Source organism: Megalobrama amblycephala, linkage group LG1 (genome assembly GCF_018812025.1).
Source record: "Megalobrama amblycephala isolate DHTTF-2021 linkage group LG1, ASM1881202v1, whole genome shotgun sequence".
Taxonomy (NCBI): Eukaryota; Metazoa; Chordata; class Actinopteri; order Cypriniformes; family Xenocyprididae; genus Megalobrama; species Megalobrama amblycephala.
The window spans coordinates 60,625,696-60,642,802 of record NC_063044.1 but is presented as its reverse complement, the minus strand read 5'-3'; the positions used below and the strand labels follow the sequence as shown (position 1 = coordinate 60,642,802).

Genomic DNA, 17,107 nt, shown 5'->3' with positions numbered 1-17,107 from the left:
TCTGTCTGATCTAGTGTTTTTTTTGAACTGCAGCAAGAGTCAAGAGGCCAACTGCAGGAAACACTGATCTCCACAATAGTAACAATGGTTTGTTCCTCTTTCCTTCAATGATTCTGTTTGTTAACTTCAGGTGTTCAGGTCAACATTCATCAATTAGTAATGACAATATGTGATTTCATAAACATTAATTTGAAATTTGCATAAACTTTACATACATTAAAGAGAAACGTTAGGATCAATAACTTTCTCATGTTCCAATGATGTTCTTTTAACAGAGCAAACACATTATTCATTTGAAGTTAGTTCATTCTAACATTTAAAGGATGTTCCAAGAATGTTCTTCTAAGAACATTTTTCTAAGAAAAAAAAAAAAAAAAAAAAAAAACTTTTACAAACAATGTATAAATAATATTTTTTGTGTTAAACTTTTGAGAACATTATTAAAGACCAGATAACATTGAACAAACTCTATTATTACCAGAAGAATGTTTGATTAGAACTGAGAGAACATTGTTAGAACATTAGCCAAAGTTATGAGAATGTTCCAAGTTAGCTGGGGATACATTATTTACTGATTAATATCAGTAATCAAAGATTACAATCATTTATTGTCTTCATCAGTCTAAATATTCTTAAAGTAAACTAAAGGACTATTGTGCACCAAAAGGAAACACAAATCACTTTAGGGCTCTCTAAATCACACACAGGTCTAAATGAATTAGGCAACAAAACCCCCACCATGAAACAAATAGTAAATAAAGTTAAAATATTTACATCAAAAATAATAGCTATAAAATTATACGAGTATAATGTTAGGTTAATTGTTAATTAACAGGCAGAAGCTGAGACTGGCGTTAATATCTGAAAGCGTTGATTCTGTTGTAGTGGTAATTTACTGAATATGGATGCTGTAGTCCTCAACATTTTTTCTGGACCCTTTTGATGATGTTGGGTTTGAGTCCACAGCAAAGACATCTGAAGAACTTCCTGTACTGCTGTCTGACCTTGACAAGAATGAGATGAGAGCAGTGACATCATGACATCAATTTAACCTCTGAATCTCATCAACCATAGTAGAATTTCTTTATAATAAACAGGCAAGTGTTTTAAGAGCTGTTTTAAGAGACTGGAGTTGCACTTTTTCTTTGTTATACTGCACAGCAAAAATCTGCAGTGTACTGTAAAAAATCCCCAGTGTAGCCTGTAAAAAAAATCTAAAAATCTATTCAGTTAACTTAACTTTTTGAGTTATCTTTTTGCACTGACTCAGTTAAGTTGTCTTTACGTATAATATTAAGTATGTTCAACTTGCCGAAATTAATGTTGTTTGAACTTATAAAGATTAGTTGGATTAACTTTATGAAAGTAAGGTGAACTTACTTTGTTATGTTTTCAGTACAAATGTTCCCTGTAAAATGTTTTTGTTCACTCAACTTAACTTTTTGAGGTACTAATTTAAGTTTTAATTACTTAGAATTTGAAGTACTTTCAACTTGACAAATGTAGTTATTTGAACTTACATTCAATAGTTTTCAATACCAAAGTTAATGTTCATGTAACCTAATGTGGCATGTTGAACTGTAAAAACATTACACTCGTCTAATTTTATAGCTATTATTTTTGATGAATCACTGCTATGGTGATTTCAGATGAATCACATTAGAGTTAAACCCCTGTTATTTCTCAATACCTTTTGTAGATGTCTAACATAAATAAATCTAAACCAATAAACCAATCTGGTTAGTAATAAGTGAAGCTGGTAATGCTATTTGTGGAGTTGTTTAATCATCCTCTATTGAGACCTTGAGAGATTTAATGTCTTTCATCTTCAGTTGATTTCATCTAAGGCTGTGGCTGAAGTCAGTTGTAGTTCTTGTGTTTCTGCTCGTCTCTTTTTCTGTTCTCTTCTTTCCTTCAGTGATTCTGCTTGATATCAGGCTTATTAAGGCTGAGATGACTCTATATTTAATATATACAGATTTTGTGGCTCAGATAAGGTCCAGTTCTGGTTTATTTCTTTGCTCTTGGCTGACGTGGCATTGCTGTGGCCTGCTTGTGGCCCAGATCTGTCAAACAGAAGCGGCCCACACAAGGACCGTAATTCATTGCAGCATGGGCCAGATCATCATGGGCCGGATCTAGGCTGCAGCCAAAGGCACTGCCAAACCTTAATATCTGCAGAAGTTTATCTCTGAAACAGGAAAATTGTATGAAAATCCTGTCAAACAGCTTGAGATTTTAATAGTTAGCATTACAGAATACAGTCATTTTGGCATCAGAAAAAGCGAGGTTTGAGAAAAATTATTGTGTACCAAAAATAAAAGTATGTGTTCACACACCATGTGGGTCATTATAAGAGGTTCTGCAATTAATATTGTAGATGTGCTTGTTTGATTGGACATTGGTTAGTTTATATCATTTATATTAAATGAGCTCATGCACTCAAATATCATTGTATATTTGTAGGTTTATTTTTTGTGCGCATAAAAACATTTACAGGGTCTCAATGTGGTGAAATTAATATTAAGAATATATCATCCCTCAGTTACTCTTTAACTATGCTTGTCAAAGTATGTAAAGCTGTTTCTAAACATAGATATATTCATACCTGTAAACTCAATAAACCATATTTGCAATCTGTGATATCAATCAGTCAATGTGAATATTATCTTGTGGATATTGAACATGTCTTTGATTAAAACTTTAATTATATGATAACATAATCATCATAATTGTGAACATATAATCTCTGAAGTGGCCAGTAGAGCATATGAAGATATATGGTGAAACATCTGTTGTTGTTAGATCAAAATCTCAATAATAGGTAGAATATTTGTAGTCTCAGTCATCAGCATCAAAAAGTATAATTCTACTATATGTTTTATATATTTAATAGAAACTCATTAAAGTTGAAGAAATGCATTATTAACTGATTAATATCAATATGCAAAAAATTACATTTACTGTCTTCATCACATTAAATATTCTTAAAGTTAAAGTCCCTGTAAAGTCATTTTAAAGTATGTGTTCTGAGTTTTTCACTCTGGAGAAAAATGTGTTATTAACCACCCAGCCAAATTTGAATGATTAAAAAAAATCTGCAAATAAATTAAATAAGTTATCAAAATCTCGAAAAAATAGGCAGCGCTCTCTGCTCTCAAACGCTGGGGGCGTGTCCTCTGGCGGCGCTGAAACCACGCCCACTCGCGAGAGCTGCAGTCTCAACTAACATACTGATGCATATAAAAAGAATCATTTAGATGATTGCAAATTTTAGCAGAGTTACTGTGGACTACCTACTAATTATAACATAAGCAAACTCGGCAACTTACACTCATTGGTGGGCACGAACTGCCGACTGTTGTCGAGTCGACAAATGACGGTGCCGCGAGACAGGAGGATGAAGGCCGGGGCGGGAGAGACTCTGTCCGGCCCCATATATCATCGGTTATCGGTGGGACGGTAGGAAGGCCGAGGCGCGAGGGGGGCCGAGGTCTGTTCAGTCACAATTACCAAAAACAGCGGATTATCTGTGAATCCCAGCTGTCTGATGAAAGTTTGTAAAATTAGCTATCTGGTGTAGAACGATCACTTTAGAATCTTTCATATCGTCGTTTTAGACAATTTAAATAAGGAGACCGAGCATATTGTAAATTATAACAACCATGTAAATGTGCAAAGGGCTGTATAACCGTAATGACACTCGAGATTGAGCGAGTGAACCGCTGTAGAGTTAGAGGCGGCGCCACACTCTGTGCGTCATCGACAGTTATATAGTGTTAGGGGAGGGGCTATGCTCGGGGGTCCAAGTGCGTCATCAGACCCCCGTTTTAGCTCCGCCCAAAAAATCCTGAACAGAGACTTGGTGAAAAACTGTTTAACGCTCTAACTTCACAATTAAGCATTACACAATTCACAGTCTTTGTAGTGTGTTTCAGCAATACATTTGTAACATTTATAAAGTGTTTAGAAAGAATTCTCAGAATTGACTTTACAGGGACTTTAACTAACATACTACAGTGAAATAAAAGAAACACAAATCACTTTAGGGGTCTAGAGTAAAATAAATCACACACAGGTCTAAAAGAATGAGGCAACAAACCCTCCACCAAGAAACTAATAGTAAAGAAAGTTAAAAGAATAAAATATTTACATCAAATAGCTATAAAATAAGACCAGTACATTAGGATAATTTAAAGTCAGAAGCTGAGACTGGTGTTAATATCTGAAAGCGTTGATTCTGTTGTAGTGGTAATTCACTGTATGATAATGGTGCTTCATTCATTTCCTGAATATGGATGCTGTAGTCCTCAACATTTTTTCTGGACACTTTTGATGTTGTTGGGTTTGAGTCCACAGCAAAGACATCTGAAGAACTTCTGGTATTGCTGTCTGACCTGAACAAGAATGAGATGAGAGTTGCATTTTCAGAAGTAAATGATGCTTTTCTTTTCTTTCTTATGCTGTTTCTGCAGAGAGTGAAACGGATTCCATATGGAGCAGGATCATAAAATGACTGAACTAATTGCTGAGGACAAAAAGTCTTGAGAAAGCCGGGCTTAAAAGTTTAATTTTTGACAATTAAAATTTGAATAGTTTTGCTCATTTGAACAGGATGGAAATGGAAGAATTATGTATTTAATTAGTATTTTCATGGAGAAAAGTATAATGTTAGCATGAGATGTCCATAAAGATATCCATTTTTTTTTTTTTTTTTTTCAAAATTTGGAAATAAATGTATATTTACAGAGAAAATGCAGTAAAATTCAACAATAATTATACTATTATAAAAAAAATAACATTTTTTTTTATAAAACTGCTAAATTTCCTTAAAAATATAAATCCTTCCTTAAATAAAGGTAAATGTCATTAAGTTTAACCTTAACCTTAAAGATGTCCACAAATATACATAAATGTAATTGTAATGATTGAGCATTATTGAAGACAGCTGATGACAACAAGCAGAATTTCTGAAGGAAAGAGAAATACAAGAACTACAGCTAACTTCAGACACAGCTTTAGATGAAATCAACTGAAAATAAAAGACATTAAATCTCTCAAGATCTCAGCAGATGAGGATTAAACAACTCCACAAACAGCATTACCAGCTTCACTTATTACTAACCAGATTGATGTTATTTCTGTCATACAAGACATGGGACAAACTACTGAGAATTAGCAGAGGTTTAGATGTTGGTGTTTAGATTGTGGAGATCAGTGTTTGCTTTAGTTGGGCTCCTGACCCTCGACCCTCTCTGGCTGTTGTAACTGTGTCTTTAAAACACATTTTGTATGGCAAAAAAGTAGCTGAAGTAAAATGTGATCAGATGAATTTGGGCATTTAAATTTTAAATCATTGACCTGATTCACTGATCTCATTTAGAATCTAATCTCCAATTACATGGGAAATGTTTTACATTTTTGATGATGAGATCCATCAGTGTTAGTGAAAAATATGAAGGATTTTAAAAATAGTTTGTCCTCAAAACATTTTGAACTACTGCTAAATGTGTTTTGTGATGTTCAGAATTGATATTTTCCCATTGTTGAGATTCATACGTTGATTCTTAATGTCTTTGTGTGTCTAAATTGCACAGTAGTTCAAAACTTTTTTGTGAATTATGTTTAAAAACCCTTCATTACTGATAACCCAGTATTGCTTGATCTTTTGCTGTAGTTTCACTGTGATGGTAATGTAGAATTAAGGTGTTGTAGAAATATAACTCTTTTGATTATACACTGGAAGGGTTCAGTGAATCAAGCGTTACATGATGATTATGTCATAATCAGCACATAACCAGCAACAGCTAATCACATTTTCTCTTGGCTTTTTTACCACAACAAATGTGTCTTAAAAACATGGTTACAGCAACCAACGATAAACTAATGTTAAAAAGCAGGGCTGAACTGAGGCCAAAATTCGGCCCTGGACAAACCCAGCCCATGCGGCCCACAAGTTCCCCTGTGAATGCTTTTGCTGGGGTTAGGGCCTTAAATTTACTCACTGTCATGTCGTTCCAAACCTGTTTGACTTTCTCTCTTCTGTAAAACACAAAAGAAGATATTCTGAAGAATGTTGTCAACCAAACCATTTTGGTTAAGCTACCCTTGACTCCAATTATTTTCTTTTTTATGTTACACAGAAAGAAAGTAATTCATGTTTGTAATGACATTAGGGTGAGTAAATTATGACATTTTGGGTTGAACTACTCCTTTAAAACAATAACATTTTTAAAGAGTTAACACCTAATTTATGTAAGACACTGATATCTATCTTTCATGATGCTCTCATTGAAATAACATTTTACATCAATTAAAATTCATAAGAACTATTAAAAATGTCATAAAACATATTTAAAGAAATAAAAACTAAAGCTTTGCCCTTATTCCATGGGAACCGGCTTTAAAGCGGTTTTGTTAAATTATCCTTTAATTGCCCTGATGAAATTTAATATGATTTAACTGTAAGATCATGGTAGACAGAGCACAGGTAAAACCATGCTTCTTATTACCATGGGTATATGGTTTCTAAAATAAATAATAAACTATAGATTGTGTAATAAAATATTGTAAGCATAGAAAATACAAAAACAGTCTTTATGAAAGAAAGTGATTTATATTTAGCAATATTAAATATAAGTAGGCCTAATAATAGCAGCATTTTTAATAAATACATTTCTGCCAAAACACCATATTTCTTCACTGTTAGTAGCTGCAAGGTAAATTACTATAAAGGTGGTGGTGTTGGATTGACAAGCCTGTAGTTGTGTGTATTGGCATTTTGCAATTTACATCGTCATGTCTTTACATGGTCGCGGCTGTTTTCAGCTAGATTCACCACCGAACCTGTAATGTTCCCATATCACACAACTGTTTTAAACAAAATTCTGAGAAAAATCTGAAAGGATCAAGGCATCAAGCGACTTGCGCTGTTTATTACTTCATAGGGCGGCAGTGCATGTTCGTCAGCGGCAGCGGTGAGCGGGTATTTGCCTTTTGCAGTTTCCCATGCGCTCCAATTAAAAACAAAAAACAGGGGGAGGGGGAGGTTTCTCTCACTTTGGCCTGTCAGTTCAGAAGACAAACCAATGGGCCGCTGTCCCTGCGTGATGGGCCAGTCCATGGCAAAAAATAAATAAATAAAATAAAATACATAACCTTTTATTGGCCCCAGTATGCCAGATTACCAGTCCAGCCCTGTTAAAAAGTCAAAAGCCACGAGTACAACTAAAGCAAACACTGTTACAAAACAATAAATCATCAACATCTAAATTTCTGATAATTCTCAGTAAGAACTTTTGTAGACATATGACAGAAATTAAGTCAATCTGGTTAGTAATAAGTGAAGCACCACCAGCACTGCACATTTTGTATGTCTCCCCCATCTAGCTCATTAGTAGAGACTGCAAGACATGAAATGGATATGCCAGATATAGAGAGACATACAAAATGTGCAGGGCTGGTGGAACTCCAGGACAGGTTACAGAACCACTGCAATAAGAGAACTGTAAAATTATCATTAAACTGCTGTCACCTCTGCTGCCAGTATTTCACTGTTTGCAATTTATGGATGTTATTGTAGTTTATGGTCAGCTTGCCTTTTTCTTATTGCAGTCTAAACATATTACTTCATTTGATGGTCTTTGACTGTTTTTTCCTGTTTTTTAAACGTTTGGCACCCTGTGCTACCATGCTTTTTTCTTTTTTTTTTTTTTACAGTGTGGAATATAGTAGTACATTGAGTGATGCCTGACCTCATTATTGAGGACACAATAGACCAGGAAGATGAAGGTTCCCTGCTGGGAGTTCAAGATCAGGAAGAGGATCTCCAGCTCCTTACTGCCATTAGTGAAGAAACCCAGAACCCAGGAGCAACCAAGAACCACAAACTGAGCCAGTGTTTTAAATGTCATAGTCCTGCAGAGAAGGAAAAAAGAGAGCGTTAATGTGTCTTTATTGACTACATGTTCTGTTCTTTTATAGTAGAACAATAAACAATGCATATTACTTGGTTTGTTTCATCTGTGAAACTTCAGCGTTCAGTTTTTTGAGAGTTGAGTTCAGATTGATGAAGATGTTGATAAAGAGAATCATGTTCAACTGCAGAAAAAAGAAAAAAAAAATGATCACAGTTTTCTTTACTTCAACAGCCCATGTTAAAACTGTCTGTAACTGTCGCCTTGCTTGTCAGCTTGCTTAGTTTGGGACACTTGATATTTGATATTCAACAGTGTTTTGATCTTTTGACACCATTGTATGCGAACTGAACTGAGCTGGATGATGACATCACTGTTTACTCCAGTGCTTACATAGATAAATGAACTAAATTAATAACTATTGTTTCTTACATAGGAATGAATTAATACTGAATTTACTTAAGATCGATACTGACACCATTTCCTTTAAGAACGGCTGTGCAGCCAAAATTGTATACCAGTTATCACTGTAAAACTGCTTTGACACATTCTGCATTGTTAAAAGCGCTATATAAATAAAGGGGACTTGACTGGAACTTACTGCTAGTATGACACAAACAGGACCCAGAAAACTCCAGATAAAATCTTTATCCCTTTTAATCCAGCAGCTGTTTAAAGGAAAAGACAATATCAAAGCTGAATTGATCAGTCCGAAAAATGATCTCAGTTGCTTACTGTTGAAATACTACTAATTAAGTGTAAAAAATTACAAATGCATTTTAATCTTCTGGTGGTTTTGATACAAACGGAATAAAAATTATCAGAAAGCATTGTTCCAAAAGACCTGTGAGTTGTCAGTCATAAACTAAAATCTTTATTTCATCTAATCCAAAGAGTAGAAAAAAACAAACAAACAAACAAAAAAACTCACTGTTCGTTGCCGTAGCCTTCAGGAACAAGCCCTACAGACACGGCCACCACAACCAGAGCAACTGTATATCCAATCACACACAGGAATCCACTGCTAAGCACCTCCCTCTTTTTGGAGCTGATCTGTGATAGGTTCTTCACACAGATGAAGAGCAGCACAGCTTCAATGAACATCCACACAAAGCCGGAGAGAAAGAGGAAGTGCAGCACACCTGATATCACGGCACACAACACCTGGAGACCAAGAGAGACGGTTATGATGATTCTCAGTGAGGCTGTGCTGAGCTGTAGGGCTCCTTCATCATTCTCACCTGAAGAGGGCGTATGAGGCTCAGGAACTGTTGTGTGAGCAGGAACAGAAGGTGAGCCAGCAGAAGACTGATGCAGATGTTGATTCGAGCCACATTATTCACTCCAGGACTCCACTGACAAAGGGCAAAGGTCAACAGGGACAAACTGAAGAACACCAGCCCCACGATCACACACACCAAATTCAAAAGATCCAGCTCTGAGTCGCTCTGAGAAAACATCAAAACAAGAATGTGTGGAAAAAAAAGTAACACTTTTGAGCACATCAATAGCTCCATTTACATAGACCCTAATAATCTTTTTGCAATCGGACTAGTAGCGTAGTTGGAAATAAAAAAATAAAAAATCACTTTTAACCACGTCAATCAGAATGAATTGTACAAATATAAATTTCATTTGGATTGTAAGTGCACTCTTAGAAAGGATGTGTTAAAACTGACTGAAACTGTGTTAAATTCTTACACATCAGTGGGTGAGTTTAGGGACGACACTTGTTGTGTTAATTCTGACACATTCATTGAGTCAATGATTTTAACACAGTGAATGTGTCAGGAAGGTTAACCAGAGGTGTAGTCAAGACCAGACCCTCCAAGACCATTCAAGAGGGAAGTTAATGAGATAATTAAGTCATTAATCAAGCAGTAGTGATGAACACCTGCTGTTAACAGACAGAATCATTGAAGGAAAGAGAAAAACAACAACAAAATAAAACACCTGTGCTACTTCTGAACATGAAGATCAAATTTGCAATGATTTCTTTGTCAAGTCCAGTCAAAAAAAAAAAAAAAAAATTCTTACACATCAGTGCTTGTGTTTTGGGACAACACTTGTGTTAATTTTGACACATTCAGAATCTGTCAAAAGCACTTGTTAAAAAAGACGGTTGCACTTTATAATAACTGCACGCTATGAAGCATTAGTTAAGCATTAGTAAATAGTCAATTCATCACTTATAAAGCATTAATAGACATCAGTAAGCAGTTTATAAATACAGCTATAATTGCTTTATTGATTTATAAGCATATCTATAACGTGTTTAATAATTGTATTTTCATACTTTATTAATAATCAATTTATCAGTTCTAAATTAAGTATTACACTTTGTTTACAAGCCAGTTATTTAGGAATTGTCAGTGGTTCATAAGATCATTTAGGAAGTGTAAGTAAATGATTAATAAACCATTTAAACATCTATTTATACATATTATTTAGACAAATAGTAATAGTTACTTAGTGTGTTAAATGCTTTAACACATATTCCTACTGTAATTCATGATTAATTCAGGTAATTATAAAACATTTAGTAGTTGTCAGTTAACTATTTTTGTGAGCTCATCTAAAGTGACGACTATTTATGCTTTATAAAGCTTTTATAAATGAGATTTAAAGGTTCAGTGATCGTCTGCACTGCTGTTCTCTAATGTTTTAAAGTTAGTACTGAGGTACACTGTTAGACCTTGCCGGGCTTTTTTACAGTACAATACTGGCAAGACTGTTGCCAGTGATTTACTATTGATTGTACAGTTATTTACTGTAATCTACAGAATGTTACTGTAAAGATACCATTCACTAAATTAAAACTTGTGTTACCTCATTTCATTTGCAGAAACCAACTGCCTCAGACTGCCATTTAAATTTACTAACTAACTTTAATTATATGCTAATAACATATGCATATTATTAATATTAACTTATTTCTTTACAGTTCAATAAAAACATTTTAAATAAAAAGATTTTCACTGCATCAGCAACTACACAGTCACCATCTGTTACTTTTTAATATTATATTTTGTTTGGCTGCTGTACCTTAACAGCTAGATAAACAAAGAGAAAAGTTGATCAGGTGGTGCTGATTACGTTTTCACATAATCATTATTTGATCTGAATCACTGAACTCATCTAGAGCCCAATCTCTGAGTTAGATTTACATTATTGATTAGAACAGTACTGTGTTTCTACAGAAAAAGATCAACTTTATAAATATAATCTGAAGGATTTCTCTAAAGTTGTTCTGGTGTGTGTGTGTGTGTGGTCGTGCGTGCTTGCATAAGTCTCTTTTATTTCGAGACACAGACATCAAGAATCAGCCTGTGAATCTCAACAGTGGTGAGAATAATAAACATGTTGCAGTGCATTCTAGCAGCCACCAATCAAAATTCATCCATGGCTCCCATCATGCATTGCTGCATGAATAAATTATGAGCTGAATTGTCTTAGTAATTTTCTTCATTGTCACTATTTTTATTTTTTCTGTTTTTATGTGACTTTTTAGTAGCTTGTTTTCTAATGTTCAGAGTTGATCTGTTGACCAGAATATGTTGCTTGTCACCGTTGTTGAGATTCATACGCTGATTCTTGATGTCTGTGTCTGCCTAAAATAAAGTTGTTGTTTTATTCAGAACAACTTTTGCAAAATTTGAAAAAGCTGATCTTCTGCTGTAGAATCACAGTGCTGCTGTAATCAATAATGTAAATCTAACTCAGAGATTGGACTTTAAATGAGTTCAGTGATTCAGATCAAATAACAAATACATGAAAACATAACCAACAAGACCTGATCATAATTTCTCTTTGCTTGTCTGGATGTTACAACTCAATTACAACAGCACAAGCAAAATCTAACATTAAAAATTCAAGGGTCAAGAGCTCAACTAAAGCAAACCCTCATCTCCACGATGGTGGCTTAAAAATTGTGATTTTCTCCTTTGGTGATTCTGCTTGTTATCATCAGGTGTCTTCAATAATGGTCAATCATCACTCAATTTATCACTTCATTATCTCATTAACTTTAACACTGCTTCAGTGGGTGGAATGAAAAATATGGCAGGACTTTTACTTTCTGACCCCTGGACTTTACACCTCTGGTGAGCAGAAGCGCTGCCAGGTGTCTGGCAAGAAGTAGAATAGTGTACAAATGTATTCAGGGATTGCATTTAGCATTTTCAGTACAGTGTTGACCAGTGCAAGATTTGGATGATATTTAAGCTAAAATAAAGTAAGGGGAAATATTTGCACTAACTGTTAAAAACTAATACTGTATGTAACAATGATAGAGACACTGCTGTTTACATTTTTTTTAAGTATGGCAAAAATATTTTAGTGATGAAATTTGAAATGGCCATCCTATGAGGTGTCAATCACAGCAATGGCCCCCAGCCAATTTGAGTTTAAGACCCCTGCTGCAGAGGCTGTGTTTTAAAGAGGGTTAATTTAGAGAACTTCAATGAGGGTTTACCCAGTATAACAGTGTTTTACTTAAAATCACCATCTTGATTATATATTTATATAATCAATGTATTTCACGATGTAAACTGTCAGCTCCAGACTAGTCCACTTCAATTTGTAGCGGTTAACGACCGGGTATACTTCATTTCCCGCATTACGCTCCGTCTCGTGTACAGTTTCAAAGATACTTTCAAAGATACTCCTTTGCCTGTGAGCGCGGAAAGACACGTTCGGCCCATGCATGTGCGGTGGTCACAAAAACGCGGCCACTGTTCAGAGAGTCAAAGCTAGTCCACAGAATCTAGTAAACGTTTCTTGTTTGCGGCGACTGAAAACACATGAGAAACATCATGAGACAGGAGAGACTCGGATATTGCAGTACTGAACACTGAATGGTCCATGCATGTGGATTTGGATAAAACAAGTAATCGCTTTGATGCCGTGCCTAAACACCATTTATCCCTTCACAGTGACGTATAGGGGACGGGCACGCAGGGCTATTATTCTTATTATTAGGCTATTACGCTAATTTTATTATTAAATTAATATTGCAATTAATTTGCCCCGCAATATTACAGCACATCACCGCATAACCAACGTGCTGTGAGTGAGGATAATATAAGATTAGTTAGCCTACTTGTTTAACACGAAATACACCTTGCCGGGCTTTTTTACAGTAAAATGCTGGCAACACTGTTGCCAGTTATTTACTGTAATCTACAGTATGTTACTGTAAAGACACCATGCAATAAATTAAAACTCGTATTATCTCATTTCATTAGCAGAAACTAACTGCCTCAAATTATCAGAATGCCATTTAAATTTACAAACTAATTTTTATTATATGCTAAAAAAAAGAGCATATCATTATTATGAACTTATTTCTTTAGTGTTTCATAAAAACAGGGAAAAAAAAAAAAAAATCACCGCACCAGCAACTACACAGTCATCTTTACAATAGTGATCTCCTCCTGAACTTAAGCACAGGCTCTACTCTTCAGCACAATGGTGACCCAAAAAACTCAATTTTACAGTAATTACTGGCAACAGTGTTGCTAGTACATAACTGTTTTTTAACTTACAGTTTGTTACTGTTGAAAAACATTTTGTGGGTGTGTCTTTTTATCTTACACCTTTAACCCTTTCAACCCCACAGGAACATCCTCTAGTGTCCACACTACAGAGTAAAAGTCAGACATGGGGACTTGTGACTTGGTGACTTGGACTCGAGTCGACTCGAGTCGCTATTTTTATGACTTGTGACTTGACTTGACAAAAAATAAAATACTTGAGACTTGACTCGGACTTGGAAGTTAAAGACTCGGGACTTGACTTGACTTGAGACACGATGACTTGAATGACTTGAGTGTTAATCACATCATGTTTTCAGTTTGAATATAAAATATATAAATTATTTTAAAAAATAAAGTTGATTGATTACTCAGCTGGAGCGGAGGCTGAGAACAGCGTTGTCATGACCAGGGACGGCGCCAGCCGATTTTGCCAGGGCTTCAGCCCCGAATGTAATGAGCATATGAAACTGGACAATAGCCTATGTAAACCCCCGAAATCATAAGTTGCTTTATTTCATTGCGCTTTGGCTTTGCATACACTGCATACAGGCATCCATACACCGGCAGCGCTTTCTCTCTCTTCTCTCCAACAGCGAGTTCACGTACACCGCAGCTGAACACAGACACGCCTCCTGTCACTCACTCAGAGCAGCGGCAGGACTCGAGACTCTCGTTCGGTCCGGTTTTTGTTATGATATGAAATGTTAATATCAAATTATTAGGTGCGTCCCAATTCGCGTACTTATGCACTATTCTATGACGTTTTTAAGTATAAATAGTGCGAGTAGTGCGTTCACACTGAAAATTCCAAAAAGAAAAAGTACACTTTAAATACCCGGATGATGCACTAAATTAACGGAAAAAACGAAGGCTGCGTCCGAAAACTGGAAAATGCTGCCTTCTGAGGACACATTTCAAGGTAGTAAGGCATCAAGGCACGTCCGAATCCAATGTTAGCTTCACTTCCTGTCTCATGAGATACCTCGCTCAGATCGATTTTTGAAGGAAGCATAGATGTATCCTTAGCTGCCTTTGATATCCCACAATCCTGTGCTTTCCATTCTGTGACAGTTGAGCTAGAAAAATAAAGATGGTGTTTGAAAGTTGCGTGTGCTGCTCATTTTGTGTATAAATGTATGATTTTGACCAACATATTTCAATTTTGATATCATTTCTATCGAGAAATTACTACTGTAATAATTAAATATTTGTTCAGTTCTCACCAAAGCTATATTGCTGTAGATCATTAAACTGTTACGCTGCCTCAGAAGTCTGTCCGAAATCAGTTTCGTGAGGTACCTTCATGCACAAACACTGCCGTACGAGTCATTCTCTTATAAGACAGCGAGGCAGCAAGACAGCTACCTAGGTTTTCGGACGCAGCCGAAGTGTGGAATGTTGGACACTTTGTGCACTCAACTGTCGCAGATTTAATTACGTAGTGGAGGGGGAGGGAGGATCGGACTCCGTTGTTAAATGACAAAATAACCTTATATAATTCACGCACTACATGGATGAGTGCATATTGCACAAGTACATAGTGTATAAGTGCATAGTTTATAGTGCGTCATTTGGGACGCAACTAATAACACGCAGTCACGCAGCGACATGTCTGCATCGGGACCCCTCTCTCGTTACGCTGTTTATGCTTTTGCCGCCACATTCAAACTGGCGCAGCGCTTACTTACATTAAAATGCCTAATTCAATTTATTGAACATGAAGAGGACATGACGTTATACGTCTGGCAGGCAAAAGCGAAAAAGAAAGCATGAAGAAGCATGAAGATTAAACAAAGAGCGCCGTTTTTCTCCAAATATCATGATTACAAAAGTGATATTGATTTTATTCAGCGTACAGTTTAATGAACAAGAACGTAATATCAAGTGACTTACATTTTAGACACATGTTTCACTGTATTTCACCAACGAAAATAGTTCCAAAGTCCACAGAATTGTTTTGCGTCTCTGAGCAACACTTCCTGAGTGAATCAGCCGCTTGAATGAATCGGTTGAATCTCAATGATTCGCTCATTAACAGTGATTCACTGCCACCTACTGGCGGGTTTAATTTCACATTTGAAGTGTCTTAATTTTTTTTTATAATTTCAAATAACAGTAGGCTATTTAACGTTTTATATTTTCAACATTAAAACATTTTTATGCATCTGTAACTACTCTTGACCGATTAACTTTAATAAATCTTAATCTATTCTATAATTCTATAGTTATACATTAGATTTCAATTTCTGTACCTGAAAATCTCCTGTTTAAACCTACATGAAAAACTTGAAAAGCACCATTTATTTAATTTATATGTTTGTTCTGTTGTATTTATTTGTGCTATTACTCGTAATTTGATTATTTGTTACTCTTTGATTACTTACTGTTTATTTGTCTAACAATATTTATAATATAAGTTAATCTTGTAGCTTTTGGTGTCATAACCCTATTTATTGAGGTTAAATGTAACAAAGACAACGGAAACAATAAATATGCTTTTTTTATAGGCCCATTTTCTTGTCTTTTACTTTTATTAATTTTTTTGTTGTGGGGCAAGTAAAAATTTTAACCACTGGCCCGACCGAGCTAGTAGAAAAAATCCTTAGCGTTGAGCTAAGGATTGAGCCCTGCCTAGTGTATCCAGCTCGCATTAATATAAATAAATATCAATACATTTATTTAGTTGACATTATTTATTTAATAAGATTTGTTGACGAATTTTGTAAATTAAAAACAATTTGTTCTGTTATGTGTTTTGACTGTGTTATATGTTGTATAATTACGTCACTAGGTAACAAAGATATTTTAACTATAAAATCTTTTAGAAAGATTAGATTCTGTTGCAGTGAGATAATTAAGTTACTGTATTTCACAATTGCTAAAACACATTTCTTGAAACCATCACTCATTTTCTCAAAACATTAAACACAAATCCAATCTTCAAACTAATTTCACAAAACCTCTGACTCTTATGGCAAAATCAAACAAAGCCTTCAGATCATACACACATTAAACAATATATAAACACTACAGATCATTCATTAGACACTACATTAAAAAATGGAAAACACAACATCCAGAACATGAGGTTACAGAAAAAAAAAAAGTATATTGTAACACAGTAAACACATTTTGCCATTACAAAAAATGTATAGAAATCACAAGTAATGTGAATTTAAAGTATACTGTATGTACTGCAAGTACAGTATTATATTCAATATTATACAGTATTGAATGTCTGTATATACAGTACTTACATACTGCAAACATACAGCAGTTTAAATGCAAATGACTAAAAGGTCAAAGAAAACTCTAAATGAAAAGCATGATACAGTACACACACACACACACACACACACACACACACAAAAACAAAGTTGAGAGTCAGTGAGAGATTCATTCTGCTTCAGCATCACGTCTTCATGTTGGGTCTGGCCTAAATCAAGTCAAGTCACCTTTATTTCAATTGCAATTTATACTACACAGATACTAGTCTAGTCTAGTCTAGTATAGTATAGTATAGTATAGTATAGTATAGTATAGTATAGTCAAAGCAGCTTTACAGTGATAACAGGTACATGATGATCAGTAATGCAAAGAGGGTTAATTTTTGCTGTACAGCTCTAAAAGAAAATAATGTCATTGTTCAGATGA

At 35.0% G+C, this 17,107-nt stretch overlaps 1 protein-coding gene across 1 annotated transcript in view; it reads right to left on the bottom strand.

Annotated features, from left to right (window-relative positions):
• Positions 1–3,933: 3,933 nt before the first annotated feature.
• The window catches only part of LOC125278112 (adhesion G protein-coupled receptor E3-like), a 32,443-nt gene continuing 19,269 nt past the window's right edge, over positions 3,934–17,107 (bottom strand). Inside the window, exons 3-8 of the mRNA XM_048206938.1 lie at positions 9,158–9,364; positions 8,848–9,080; positions 8,518–8,584; positions 8,009–8,100; positions 7,755–7,917; positions 3,934–4,397 (exon numbers count right to left, since the gene is read on the bottom strand). Coding sequence (XP_048062895.1) covers positions 4,311–4,397; positions 7,755–7,917; positions 8,009–8,100; positions 8,518–8,584; positions 8,848–9,080; positions 9,158–9,364 — 849 coding nt within the window. The 3' untranslated portion in view covers positions 3,934–4,310. The remainder of the gene's footprint in view (positions 4,398–7,754; positions 7,918–8,008; positions 8,101–8,517; positions 8,585–8,847; positions 9,081–9,157; positions 9,365–17,107) is intronic.